We start from the raw sequence: 13,508 nt of genomic DNA on the forward strand, positions 1-13,508 counted from the left end.
GAAAGAAAGCTTAAGAGTGCAGGGTTCTCTTCTCAACTACGTGTCCAAGCTTTGTGACAATTCCCTTGAGAACTGAACCACATAGTCTAAAGGCGGTCTGTATCACACCAAAGCAACGCTTGAGAGAGAAAATATAAGGCCACTTTTTATTTATTTATTTATTTATTTATTTATTTATTTACAAAATACTGCGGAAACTGAGTCCAAGCAGGGTGGGTGAACAAGTCAATATAAACGGCAAAAAACGCCGCAGTTCAAAAAAGAACAACACACTATAAAACTCATGAGACAACGGTTTAACTAGCTGATTCCAATCTGTTATTGTGCGTGGAAAGAACGAAAACTTGTAAGTGTCGGTTCTAGCGAATATAGGGGTTAGAGAAGTGGGATGGTGTTGACGAGTTTGGTTGGCGCCGGCGTTAAGAATGATGAGGGATCCAAACCAAGTTTGTTATGTAATAAGAGAGAAATAAATTCTAACCTAAGCTTTAAACGGAGGGAATTGTTAAAAACATTTAAAAATTAGTGACGCACTTCCCTGGAACACCTTATATCACTAGAGGCTCAAAGAGGCTAGCCTACGCGCAGCTTGATGAAGGCAACGTAGCCTTTGGGCGCGAAGACTAATTGTTAGGTCGGGATTTACCTTCTCAAATTCTCTATTTGTGAAACTTTTTCATTGCATGATTTCAGCTGGCAGGACCGGTAAGTCAATATCCTGGCCCAATATGGTCATTTCCAGATTCAGTAAAGCCTGTACACTCAGTTGAGCCTACCTTTGCATATTCATTTACTTTTGTGAAAGTAAAGTGACTGGAACGAGCTTTCATTACGAAGAGTTATTTCCGAACAGCTTGTTGTGTCTTTCGCCGTTCTATCAAGAATTCCCAAAACTGTATGGTGAACTCTGCCAACGAGGCTAACAGATGCCATAGAAGTGTACATCAGCTTGGCCGAACCAGATTTATTAGCTTGACGGAAGATCAGTGGAGCTATAGCTTTTTTAACTTACCAAATAGGAAAAATTGCCAATACAACCGCCGTGGCTTTATGTTGGGAGCTCATGGGGCCCATCGTAAACGGAAGCTTGCCCTGCTTCTCTTGTGTGTGGCCAGGCTAACGATAAAAGAATCGGAATTTATGTGGACCCTGCTTTCTATTGCCCTATTTTGGGCTGATGGAGCTACGGTAGTAAATTTAGCAGAACTTCCAATGCAGTCAAGGGTTGCAGGCATTCTAATAGCTGCCTATAATCCCATACTTCATAAAACGCATTCATAATGCTTTGTGCAAAACTCATCAAATATTTGCACCGTGGAAGTAAGCGATACCAGAGGGTCGCCGCATGATTCCTGAGGCAGTTGCGCCGCCTTTGCACGTACAAACCGGCGCGCGCAAAGTCGAGGTCACTGCCCAGCAGTGTGGATTGCGGCTTGCGTCTGGAGTTTTTCTTGTTGTTAGCTGCGATTGCTGCGTAGCAGCCAAAAAACAATTAGAACCGCCTTATTTGTCTTCCCCCTTCCGGCTGTATGAAAACAAAATTTAGTGAGTTTAGTAAGAAAGTTCACCATTGCCGATTAGATGGTCAAAGAGAGCAGGGTCACAGTTATTGCGTGCTTCTCTAGAGTCTCTTTTATGCGAAGCATACTACTTTAGCTACCACTTCAGCCCTTCACCGTGGTTATGCGCCTCCAAATCACGTGATACATGACGTCACACCACGTGACACGATGACGTCACGACAGTGGAGAAACGGGGGCCCACCTCGCGCCGTCGCTGTGGTATTGCGCCTCCAAATCACGTGATACATGACGTCACACCACGTGACTTGATGACATCACGACAGTGGAGAAACGGGGGCCCACCTCGCGCCGTCGCTGTGGTTGTGCGCCTCCAAATTACGCGACACGATGATGCTTCGCATTCTCCAGGCTTAACCAAGTTAAGCCTCAGCCATTTTTTTAAGAGTGCTTTCAAGTATTAAGCAGCGTCCTGTAAAGATGCCTAATGCGGTTTATATGTGCAGTCTGCAGATGCAAAGATTACAGTGGGCGGTGATCTGAAACAGAAGGGATTACTTCACTGAGAGAACTACAGCCCAGAAGGGGCACCAGCGCGCTATCAACGAAGGGTGGAAAAATTGCCGCTGGTTTAGCAATGGTTAAACCTGGAGGATTGCGAAAGCAACCAGGAGAGAGAGAGAGAGGCGATGGAGAGCGCGCGGCAGCGGCGGCGGCCCCGGCACCGCCGCTGCTATGCGCCGCTACTGCGCATGCGCAACAGGCGAGCCCGGCGGCGGCACATTTGGGTCACCCGCGAAGCGACGGCGGCGGCACGCCAGCTGTGTGCCGTGTGACGTCACTGCTCCTCGCGCATGCGCAGTGTGACCCTTCATCTGCTCCGCGAAATGGCTCGACGACTCTCGTAGTGTTGTTTTCCTAACAAAAATTTCTCTCTCTGTGGTTCTATGGTTTTACGAGATGCCCCGTGACGTTTATTTCCTTTAGGTCTCGAAGAAATGGTAGATTTTGTCTGCCATTTATACACTCATTAGAAGCGGAATGATTTGAAGAAAGAATGCGTGACTGCTACATATATTAGTGTTAATGTCTTTGACAATTTAAAGAAATTATTTTTTATCCCGCGTTTTTTCCTGAATGACTTTGATGAGGAAGGTAGATTAGAAAGTTTAAGGCAGTAAGCCTTCCATTCCAAGCTATGGGGCGGTGGGCACTCGCAGACGCTTCTCTAAGTAGACTGGTGACGGCAGCGTGTAAGGTGACATAGATCCATACGTCGCTACATTCTTGCTTTCTCCCCTTCTTTGTCCCTCCTGCTGATATTGCCCTCCTTTCTACCGCGCCTCGCAGCTTTATTCTCAACTAGGCCGTTTAGGGGAGCCGCGAACATGCACCTCATGGAGGTGTATTTTGTGTATCTCTTTGAAATTGCCTAAATAAGAGTTTTGCGCAGCACAGAGATTCAGTGGTACTAAATCTAATAAGATCGCAATTGTTTTAAAATGTCAAATATCAGATCACACAAAACTATATCCTGCTTAAGAACGATATTGTGTCAGGAATGGATTGATGACTTCTAGGTGGCAAGCGTGTATTCTGGCGTAATTTGATTAAGACAACTTTGTATTAGTATAAATCGTTGGAGCACATCCACGAACGTCTGCAAGCTCATCAGTGTTATCCGAAGATTCGACATGGTGCCTAAACAGGATGTTTCATCCAGGACAACACAGTTTTTAAATATGGGCTTTTTAAGTTAGGAGAGCGCTTTCTTCGACACAAAATTGTCTCCGGTGGAGTACATAATAACATAGGTAAGATGTGCTAACCAGCACGTTGGTTAACTAATATTGAATAATTAACTTTTCAGCTATTAAAATTAGGGTCCTCAATTACTGAAGAGAGTGTAGTCAAGCGAAATCAATATTCATGTCAGTTTTCAGAATTAAAAAAAAACGTGGTTACCGTCACCGCTGTAAGCCGGCAAGTCTTGGCTACATCGCGCCAAATTACATGTGCTTTCGATGAGCTTGCTTACAAAGCAGCCTCTCGAGTGCAGGTAACTGATCCAAATTGTTTCGGCCACAGCGCCGAGGCTAACCGCGTTTGCGAAATCCTAAAAACCGACATGGACATTACTTGTGGTGGGCTACAGGCTTTTCCATAATTAAGGAGACAAAGAGTAATAGTTAAAAAGTTAACTATTTACTATTAGTTAACCATTCTGCTACTCAGTGGATCTTAGCTAAATTCTTATGTACTACACTGCTGACAACGCGGCACTGAATAAAGTTTTCTAACTTAAAAAGCCTACTTTTAAAAACTGTGTAAAGTCTTAAGTGAAACAACCTTTCTATACGCGCGTACAAGAACCACGAAACAATCGCAACCGCTCTTCTTTTCGCGTAATAGGCACTTATCATCTATTATTTAGTGACCCCAAGGCTTCTGGCTTTACCGCGGTATAAACAATCGCAAAGAAAGGTCACAAGTCAAAATACAATGCCAGTGAAAATTCAATGCCAGTAAAATGTCCAAGGCACTTAAGCTTTCTCCTTGTAAGCGAGCCGTGTTCAGGAGCTTCTCGTGTGTAATCCGTTTAGTCTGCACTCACGTGACAGTCACTGCAGACAGCCGATTGCCGTAATAAACGCACCATTGTCGCTGTCGCTCGTACTACGTTATAGGCTATATGTCGCCGCCTTAATTCTTCCTTATCCTCTTCGTTGTTTTTTGCACTAGACATTCGTGGCCTACATTCCGTCCTCTTGGTCACCCGTGGTTTGGTCACTGAAATGAATGATGCACCCGATGTGGCAACTGTTGCATAACGCTTAAGATGGCTTCGACGTTTTCACGAAAAAGATTATTTTTCTTTCCAGAGACATCTAAATGGACAGGACTAAGTAAGTGTCCGCGAGAAAGGCTATAGGACAAAGAGAGCTGCTCTTTCGAAGCCAATATGCTGAAAATAATTGAAAACGGAAGGTTCTTTAGGCTTTTCATCATCCACCGAATACGGCTTGAAAAGAGACGAGGTCAGAAGAGCGGAGGTGTCTTTCTATAGCGGCAGAATTATGGTACTGAGAAAAGCAAAGGGAGACAAACACTCAGGCTTGCACGTACACACAGAGACATGATAACGCAAACGCACACACATGCTTACATAGGAAAATTCTGCCTGAGAAAGTGTCGAAACATCTTGAAGGGTTTGTCACTTGAGATCGAGCCGTGGTCACTGGGCGATCGGCGGTGCCTCTAGTGGTTTATGAGCCATCGTCGAAGCTCCTTTTTATTAGTTCCAAAGTACTATCCAGATGGGTAAACACCGAGCGAGATCATTGCATGTTTGTAGGTTTGCGAAGATCTTCTGATGTTTTTGAATATAATGTTTGTTGGTTTTTGCCAACTGAAATAAATAAGTAAATTAAATAAATATCCAGGAATGGATTCCAGCTCGCGGCAGCGTGAACAGATCAGCTTCCTTGGCTATTGCCGCACGCGAACACGCTTAGTGTTTAATTGCAACACATACTCGCGCTGTTCTTTCCACATCGTGTTCTTCAGCAACTAATGCTACTATCAAAATAATATTCACGCTTTGAGCTATGTGGTCGTATTGACACATAGATGTGCGCTGCATACGTTGGCCTGCCAACACTGCTGCAGAAACGCGGCAGAAACGTGGAACATAGGCCGCTGGCATATATTGGGTAACTTGGCAGTGACGATGAAAAATATGAAGGCTGGTATAACTGGCTCCCTGGGTCAGTGGACACCTCAATCGCGCTTATAGGTACGTGGCGAGGGTGTCCACCAGCAAAAAAACCATGCTGTCAACAATATTTTGTGCTTAGCAATGCTGAACCGGCGGTCATTTTTGCATTTTTTAATTCATTTTAGGTGGCGCCAACCTATGTTCATGAGGCAAGAGATTATACACCTTTAGCATACCGTCTACCGTGTTCCCGTTACCGGTACCGGAGTCCCGGGAGCCCACGTGCAGTCAATGAGCATGCGCAAATCTCTTTAATAACCTCGCCAGATGGCGCCACGTATCTGGCACCTAGGCGTTCGCCTGCAGCATCGAGACCAATCAGCGCGTGTTCAGCGGCGGTAGGTGGGCTCCCGGTACTCCGGTAACGGTAACGATAACACGGTACACGGTATGATAAAGGTGTCTATTGGCTAGTCTGCTCATGCTAGCCGCTCGCACTTCATCCGCTAGTTATTCTGTATACTGCTTTGCCGTATTTGATGCGTGAAGCTTTTGAAATGCCTAATGATATCTGATTAGAAGCCGCTGCATGTGCACTCAGACACGCGTTACACATAGAGGACGCTAGTATAAAAATGTCGGAGCACAAAGAAAGCCTAAACGTTAAGCGTCCTCCAGCGCAGTCTGTTCCGTTTCAACACCAAATAATTAGAAGATGCGCTCATGATATTTATGCTCCCACGACTACTTTAGTTAATACGCAATGTTTAAAACACTTATCAGTCGTCCTCTAATCAAAAATTTTTCTACTAATGGGTAAAAATGCAGCCTTCCATGCGTTCCGCAGTGGATGCTCATATGACAGCGGTGAAGCAACATTTTGAATACATTTACCGTAAGATGTCTCGCAATACAATTTAAGAACTTGCAGCATGTGTTGAATAGGTTATGAATAATTGGGCTCAAATGCGGAAGGATGCGCTCGTTTAGAATTTCATTTCCTCTGCAATTCCTCTGTCCCCATTCCAAAGAAAAAGCACCTCTTTGTTTCAAACGAAACAAAAAAGCGAGTGGTTTGCGGCCCAGGCTTCCTCCACAGAACACCACGCCGCTTCCGTAAGTGTCCGCCCCAAGCGCCGCTACATGAGACCATATGACAGTAACTGATAAAGTACTGATAATTTACTCGCGCGCGGCTCTCTTTGCGGAACTACCACGAATTTACTATAACTGTTGCGTTTATTTGCTGTCTGCAGGCGAACTGAGTGGTAAGCATTATACTAGCAGCATTTTGTTCCTTCTTAAAAAAATGTTTTTAATAGCAACGACTGCAAAAACGCGTTTTCAGACCATAGCTCCTATCAGGCGGTTCGAGCGAGAATTTTTGCATTTACACACAGAAAGACAGTAACTCGTCCTTGTGTTCTTGCAAATAACTTCTCATTACTTCCCTTTTTCTGGAGCTACCACAGTTTTTTGTACCCATATTTCAATCGAGCTCTGATGGGTTGAACTGCTTAGGTAATTTACACTGCTAACGGTAGACTCAAAGCGCTTCGTAAGTCGCTATCACAAAGCACGAAGTCAGTAGGCTGCCGTCAGCAGACCGGATTTCCACGTTTGCTAGCATATCGCTATAATGCTGCGTAAAAAGCAAAGGACGCCTAATTAGCTTGCAGGTCTAGTGCAACTCTCTTCTTCCGCGTTCCATAAATATTCAGCAAGAAAAATTGCATAATGCCTTCAGTGTTCTTAGGTCACGCGTGTTTCACCTATCTCGGTCCAATACCCGTGATGGCCAGTGTATGTACGCAGTACGCACACTATACAAACCAAAAAGATTAATAGGAACATTCTCACTTCTACATTGTTATGCCCTTCGACAGCGTTCCCGCGCATCCCGTGACTGTGCTGCCGTAGTGTACCACACCGTCTCCCGTTCCCTGCTAGCGGTCGAAGATTTTATTTAATTTACCTTGTTTAGTAAAGTCAAGCATGTCGTTGTCAGTGAGTTAACGCCACACATCTTCATCCTATATTCTGTGCTACACTTTTATAAGAGCACTATGTTAGGTCGTCCCATGTGATGCGAAGCAATAGTTATCTGCAATTCAACCGCTTGCTTTGTTTTTTGGGCGCTTTCAGATAGCGACTAGAGACCGCATCGGCCCCCGAATGGCTGAATATATGAAATATGTCACAGAAGTACTGTGATCATGATTTTTTTTTTCTTATCAAATCAGGCCCATGCTGCAGTAAGGCTAGCATGCAGGACACCCACAAGCGTTTTCTTAGACGCGGATATTGGCTTGGAAGAGACACTGTTATAAAGCTTTTTATTTATTGAACTAACTGCAGGCTAAGCACAGGTAAATCACTTTGAAGGACACAAAGCATTGAAGTGAATTATTAACTGATGCAAATGTTAACGCGTGAAAGTAATCACTCATTGCAATAATCGCAGTAGCGAATTCTTCAGAGGTCGAGAGACTGGAATGCTTTGCAGAAGCGCTCAATGTGTAGAAATTGAAAGTTTGCACCGCGAAGCACCTTGACTGGTCTGCGACATTGCCTTTTTCATTGAATCAGCAACAAGGCAAGTAAACGAATCTTTTTTTCACATTTATTTTATCTGGTCAAAACAGCCTAGTCTGTTCACCCGTCAGTGTTATACATTAAGCATATCATAAGTTCGACCGTAAATTTCTTTCTTCGTCCTCTACCATTACAGGTCCCAGTGAAACATGCTTGCGCGTACTAACTTTCGTCATAACAGCTACCTCACTACGTTTTTAGTGCAACTATATGCGTGACTGTATGTATCACTGAAAGAAAACGGCGGCAAGAACAGCAATTCTAGCACTACTTGGATTTGCAGTGTAGAAGAATGTATAAAGCAGAATTCGGTTGTTAAAATGATTCGTTTATGAAATGAAAGCATTTTATAAGAATTTTCTGTGGCCACTTTGTCGTTCTGTGGACATTTTAAAAATTGAGAAAGTCAGTATTACGCGATTCTTTTACTGATGAAATACACAACTGTATTGTTCATGTAGAGCTGCAGCCTGGTCATACTGGGAAAGTCGAAATTAGCTGAAACACATGCCATTCTTAATAACCACTGCTAAATTAAAAAGTGAGAAAGTGACCGCAAGCATATTCATATTTAGAAAAATTGCCTGCGCGATAAACAAGAAATCGAGAATTTTGTCTCTGCGATTGACAACAAACTGAAGAGTAATGGGCGTATGAGCGTTCCTATAAGATAATGGGTTTCGTTTTCTTTTTTATGCATTAATATTTGCCGACACTGTAGCTAAACGGCAGACTTCGTTTCTTTAGGAGGGCGTAGTTGCAGGCCTGTTGGCAGGACATTACGAAGAATAGAAACGGCAAAAAGAGAATGAAAAGAAAATTATACCGCCCTGGGTTGCCGACTCTCTTTTTGCTTTTTTTGTTCTTCGTGATTTTTTAGATTGCTAAAATTTGGCTTTCTGAAAAGCATTACTTTAATAGATTCTTGAATGAGGGAAGATACTCTGTGCATAGCATTTATTAATCCAAAACAATTTTCAGACTTCGAGGAGGATCACTGGGCTTCAGAAAAGGTGCTTCTGGTCTCTTTACAAGGCCTTTTTGTCGCCCCAATTTGCGAAGCTAGTAAATACCGATAACAACATCTCACACTATTTTGTAGTGAAGTGCAGGCTCACCAGTACTAATCCCTCAGCCCTGTCTTCCAAAGCCAGGAATTGTTTTAGTAATAGCTACTTACGGTGTTTAGCATCGATATTTCCTAATCGCTCACAGGCCTGCACCCATTCCTGGCCTGCATAGCGTAATGTAATAAAATTCCCGCGGAGACTAGCTCGAGACAATATGCAAATACGTGTCACTTAGTTTGGGCACCACGTTACCATGAGGACTATAGCTAGCCTTGCAATCGAGCTGTTTATGTCTGCGAGACGTCGTTGTTCTCATCGGTCCCGAAGTAATTAAATCAATATTGTGCTAAAAATATCAAATCATACCGCAATGAATATTCATGCTTCCCCATACAAATGCATTTACATGCATTTCAGAAAAATGCGGGTGCATCAAAGTTCTAATTGTTAACAGCTGCGCCCCGCCGCGGTGGCTCAGTGGTTACGGCGCTCGGCTGCTGAACCGAAAGACGCAGGTTCGATCCCGGCCGCGGCGGCTGAATTTCTTGAAGGCGAAATTCTAGAGGCCCGTGTGCTGTGCAATGTCAGTGCACATTAAAGAACCCCAGGTGGTCGAAATTTCCGGAGGCCTTCACTACGGCGTCTCTCATAGCCTCAGTCGCTTTGGGACGTTAAACCCCAATAAACCAACCAATAACAGCTGCTAATTAATCACCTTTGTCGCCTAAATCCAGGGCCGGCATCCCGACATGGCAGTATTGGACCATTATCCTGTGCGTGGTTGTCGTCATCCTCACCTTTCTCGCCGCCATCGGCTTCATACTGATCTCTCCAAACGAAGGTAATAAGGCTCTTTTTGATATTCCATTTTAACGGTCTAGTTGTCGAGTGGGATTCCGTACAAGGGAGGCTATTTTATGTAGTACACATGCAGGCAGCGTAGTCATTGAAGCGTGAATCACGCATGTATCTTCCTTAAGACAAAAGAACGCTAGCATCGTCAAAAGTTTACACAAAAGCAGCTTTTTTTAATATCCTTACCCACATGTACACAAATGAACATAAATGCCGTGTTTGCTACGATTCAGCATACTTTCTTCTAGATTTATGACAGATAAATAAATCGCCCGAAAGGGAGTCACTACTTGATGCAAGGAACAATTCTAGGGCTCTTAGAGGTAAAATACCAACCGGTTTTACATCCTGATGAAATCAGACTCCTGCTTTTTACATAATTCATTTTGCCTTAAACAATGTACACTCATCTATTGTTCTTTACGAAAGTTTGTAGTACTGTAGAAAAACAAATACTAATCGGGGAAGTCCTCAAAGCGCAACATTACTCAGCGTATTAATCATTTCGTTCTTGTATGTCGTGCTCAAAATCTAGTGGAGGCTCACTTCCTCTCACAATTCGATTTGTCGTAAAGCACTATCATTATTCCACTAAACTTATACTCCTGACATAACTTTCAACACATATATGTACTCTACATTTGTAAACACAGGAGGCTGCGCTGCAATTGCAGCGGGCTCGCTGAACACCATTGCCTCAGGGATCAACATAACAATGCAGTCGTCTTACAAGGCATGTTTTGAAAGCTTATAAGCGTTCCCATTCAACATAAGATGCTTATTCTGATTTTTTGCGCGTATCAATTTCGCTCAGCTTATATTATTTTTCCGTCAAATTGTCACTTTATTTCTTACCTTTTGCGGGTTTTATTGGTCTATAAATCAGGGATAGACCAAATAGCACTACATTTGTGCTGGACTAAAAGGGTCTTCGACTGAAACCGTTGTGCTACACCGAGGCGGTGGCATTGTGGTAGAGCAATCGCCTCGGATACGGGATGTGCTGCACTCGGTCGCCAGTGCCGCGGAGTACCCACCGATTTTCTAATGGGCACATGATTTCCCGCGTCCTCGTGCTCGGCTCTTCTGCTATGAAATGCTTGGAAAAGGGCCTTTGTTCACGTAGCCTTCACTCAATGGAAAATCTATCCCCAAGGGACCGAAATCTGCCGTCTGCGGTAAAGCTCGTTGTGGCCTTTTTTTGGACCCGGGTAGTGTTCTTGTGGCAGAGCATCCTCCTAGCATTCGGCGGTTCCTGGGTTCGGTCCCCACCGCCACTGTCTACCCGCCCGTTTTCTAATGCATACAACTTTTTATTTCGCCAGGTGCTGGGCTCCTCGGGGGTGAAACGTTTGGAGAAGCCTTAGAACTGAAGCGTTGGTCCTATGGTAGACACCAAGTAACGGTATTTCTGCCGACCCTTACACTGTACTGTATAAAGGACGGCCCTTACATACCATAAAGTGCACTCTACGCCGGCAGAATAAAGTTTCCCTGGCCCATTTTTCAACTGTGGCTATAGAATTTGACAAGCTTTTCAGAATGCTGCGCTTTTTGTTCGCCGGAAAAACACGTTACATCAGCTGCCGCGAAGTCCTACGATAACTGTTGCATATTTGGCAGGCATAACTTCTCTTCGGAGCACTGAACCAAAGTTGCTGCTTCCGTGACTGCCGCAACATCTTGCCTTCTAGGCGTCCAGCCAGCCTTCGGTCACCCTCCTTAATTGAAACGCGAGTCGTGCTCCTCAATGTCGCTTGGTTTTTACGCGTAGATGGTGTTTTTGGTCCTCGTTCCACCGCTCAAGGTGGAACTGGCATCAGAAAGCGAATATTTTGAAGATTTTACCTAACCTTGGTTAAGCAGCAGTTGCTGTCCTTTTCATTTGAGTAACTTTCTGTATCTTGCTTATCGCACTTCTCAAGATTAGCCCTTCTGATTAGCCCTTCTCAAGATTAGCCCTTCTGAGCATAAAAATAACCAAATTCATCTCGGGCTTAGTAATGGCCTCTGAGGAATGAGTAAATAAATTAAAGAATATGTGTTTCCTTTCGCAACCCGCACTGAAGCTATGCACTTAATTTTTGTTCCAACAAACCTGGCACCTCAAATATCAAACTATTATCTTTATTAGAGAGGCATACACTAGGAAGTCGCTTTCGATGTTTCTCTTTGAGGTATGGGCATTTTAATTCTCTCACAGCATAACAATTTTTACATAAACTGAATGTACTTACTTATCGCTGGTGCTTAGTTCATTTTATATTTTTTTTTTAAGAGTGCCTGAGAAATCTAGAGGTACGCTATGGGTAACGTTCTGTGTCTGGAGTCTTTCTTTTTGCCTAATTTCTAATTCCTGTTTACAATTTCTAGCATATTTCCTAAGAACGCCACTGTACCTCCCTCTTTTCATTCTTTTCAACTAGCCCACATAGGTACCTTGTTTCATTCTTATCATGGCACACGTACTGTCTTCGCGGACAGTGCTTGGTACTCCTTGCAGCTGAAGCAAAAACTACCCAATTTCGCTTTGCCAAATGTTATCCTCTTTTTTCAGTTGCGTGCAATATGAGAGGACGTAGTTACAATTTAACACTGACATGAGGCGGTCGGGTGTTATGGTTGCCATAACATTATTGGGCAGATCTAGGCTCACAGGCTGGAAATTGTGGGGAAATTGCGAATAAGCGAATGCAATGAGGTCATACATTTCCCTTCTATCTGGGCGTGGTGAAATGTAAATCATGTCACGTACGCTCCTCCATTTGTATAAAATATATGAACATGAACGTTTCTTCCTGCTACCTCAGATGGCGAAGGGACTGAGCATTACGATGAGGTGTCTGGCAGTACGTCAGGCAGTGCTGCAGGGCCCCCGGTGAACCCTGTGATTTACATCAAAGTGCAGCGAACCACGCCTCCTCCGACGACGAAGAGGCCCCTCGGTACAATTTTCTGTTCCTTTTGTTATTACTCGCCTCCTGTGTGATTTTAAAGCTTAATCGGAAAACATCGCACCGACACTGTCATTTGAGGCAGGCTTGTTGAGTTACTCAGTGCTTTCGCAGTGGTGAATTATTTCCGTGATTGAGAAGCCCACGATTCATGGCTTTTTCTTAACTACAGCGTTTCTGCGAATATTCCGATGGCTCAGAATAAAGCCGCATTTGAGACCCAAGTGCTGTGTACAGCATACCTAATGCCGCGTTTTTAGAACACACATACAGGAAAACATTTGTACAGCCATTATAAGTAGAATGCCGTGCGTATACCATTCACGCCAATAGCTGAAACCACTATGTAAGGTCTCGTAGCCCGATGAATTCCAGTAACTTCCGGAATTTTGAAGTAATTTTCCATTTTAACTACGGGTACTCTGAGAAAGATGTATAGCTTTTCTTTGTAACCGTAAGGCTGCGCTTGGGTGGATGCGAATGAGTAATTACTCTCTTATTATAATTTTCCGCGAAAGCCGCCACCCCATTAATGTGGGACTCCCAAGCAAGGTCTGCCGATGCATGTTAAAGTGTACAAATTCTAGCAGTGAAAGGGGCGAGGCGGTTTCCACCTTGGTTTAATAACCTGGCCAACCTATCCGGTCTATACGACTCAGTGACTAACGAAAACTATAGCACTTTGATGAGCCATATCCACTGCCAGCTTTCGCATGCTAGTCTAACTGTCACCTTGCCGCTGTGGTTACATCGCAGGCATAAATTGTGGTCTGACGTGATGAGGGCACTCCGGCAA

General features: G+C 44.0%; 1 protein-coding gene across 1 annotated transcript in view; it reads left to right on the forward strand.

Annotated features, from left to right (window-relative positions):
* LOC149333505 (uncharacterized) overlaps positions 1-13,508 on the forward strand; it is a 76,815-nt gene that overhangs the window by 28,917 nt on the left and 34,390 nt on the right. The window contains exons 2-3 of the mRNA XM_089557739.1: positions 9,638-9,744; positions 12,569-12,703. Coding sequence (XP_089413865.1) covers positions 9,638-9,744; positions 12,569-12,703 — 242 coding nt within the window. The remainder of the gene's footprint in view (positions 1-9,637; positions 9,745-12,568; positions 12,704-13,508) is intronic.

The sequence above is a fragment of the Amblyomma mixtum genome, chromosome 8 (genome assembly GCF_055824585.1).
Source record: "Amblyomma mixtum isolate Tamu chromosome 8, ASM5582458v1, whole genome shotgun sequence".
Taxonomy (NCBI): Eukaryota; Metazoa; Arthropoda; class Arachnida; order Ixodida; family Ixodidae; genus Amblyomma; species Amblyomma mixtum.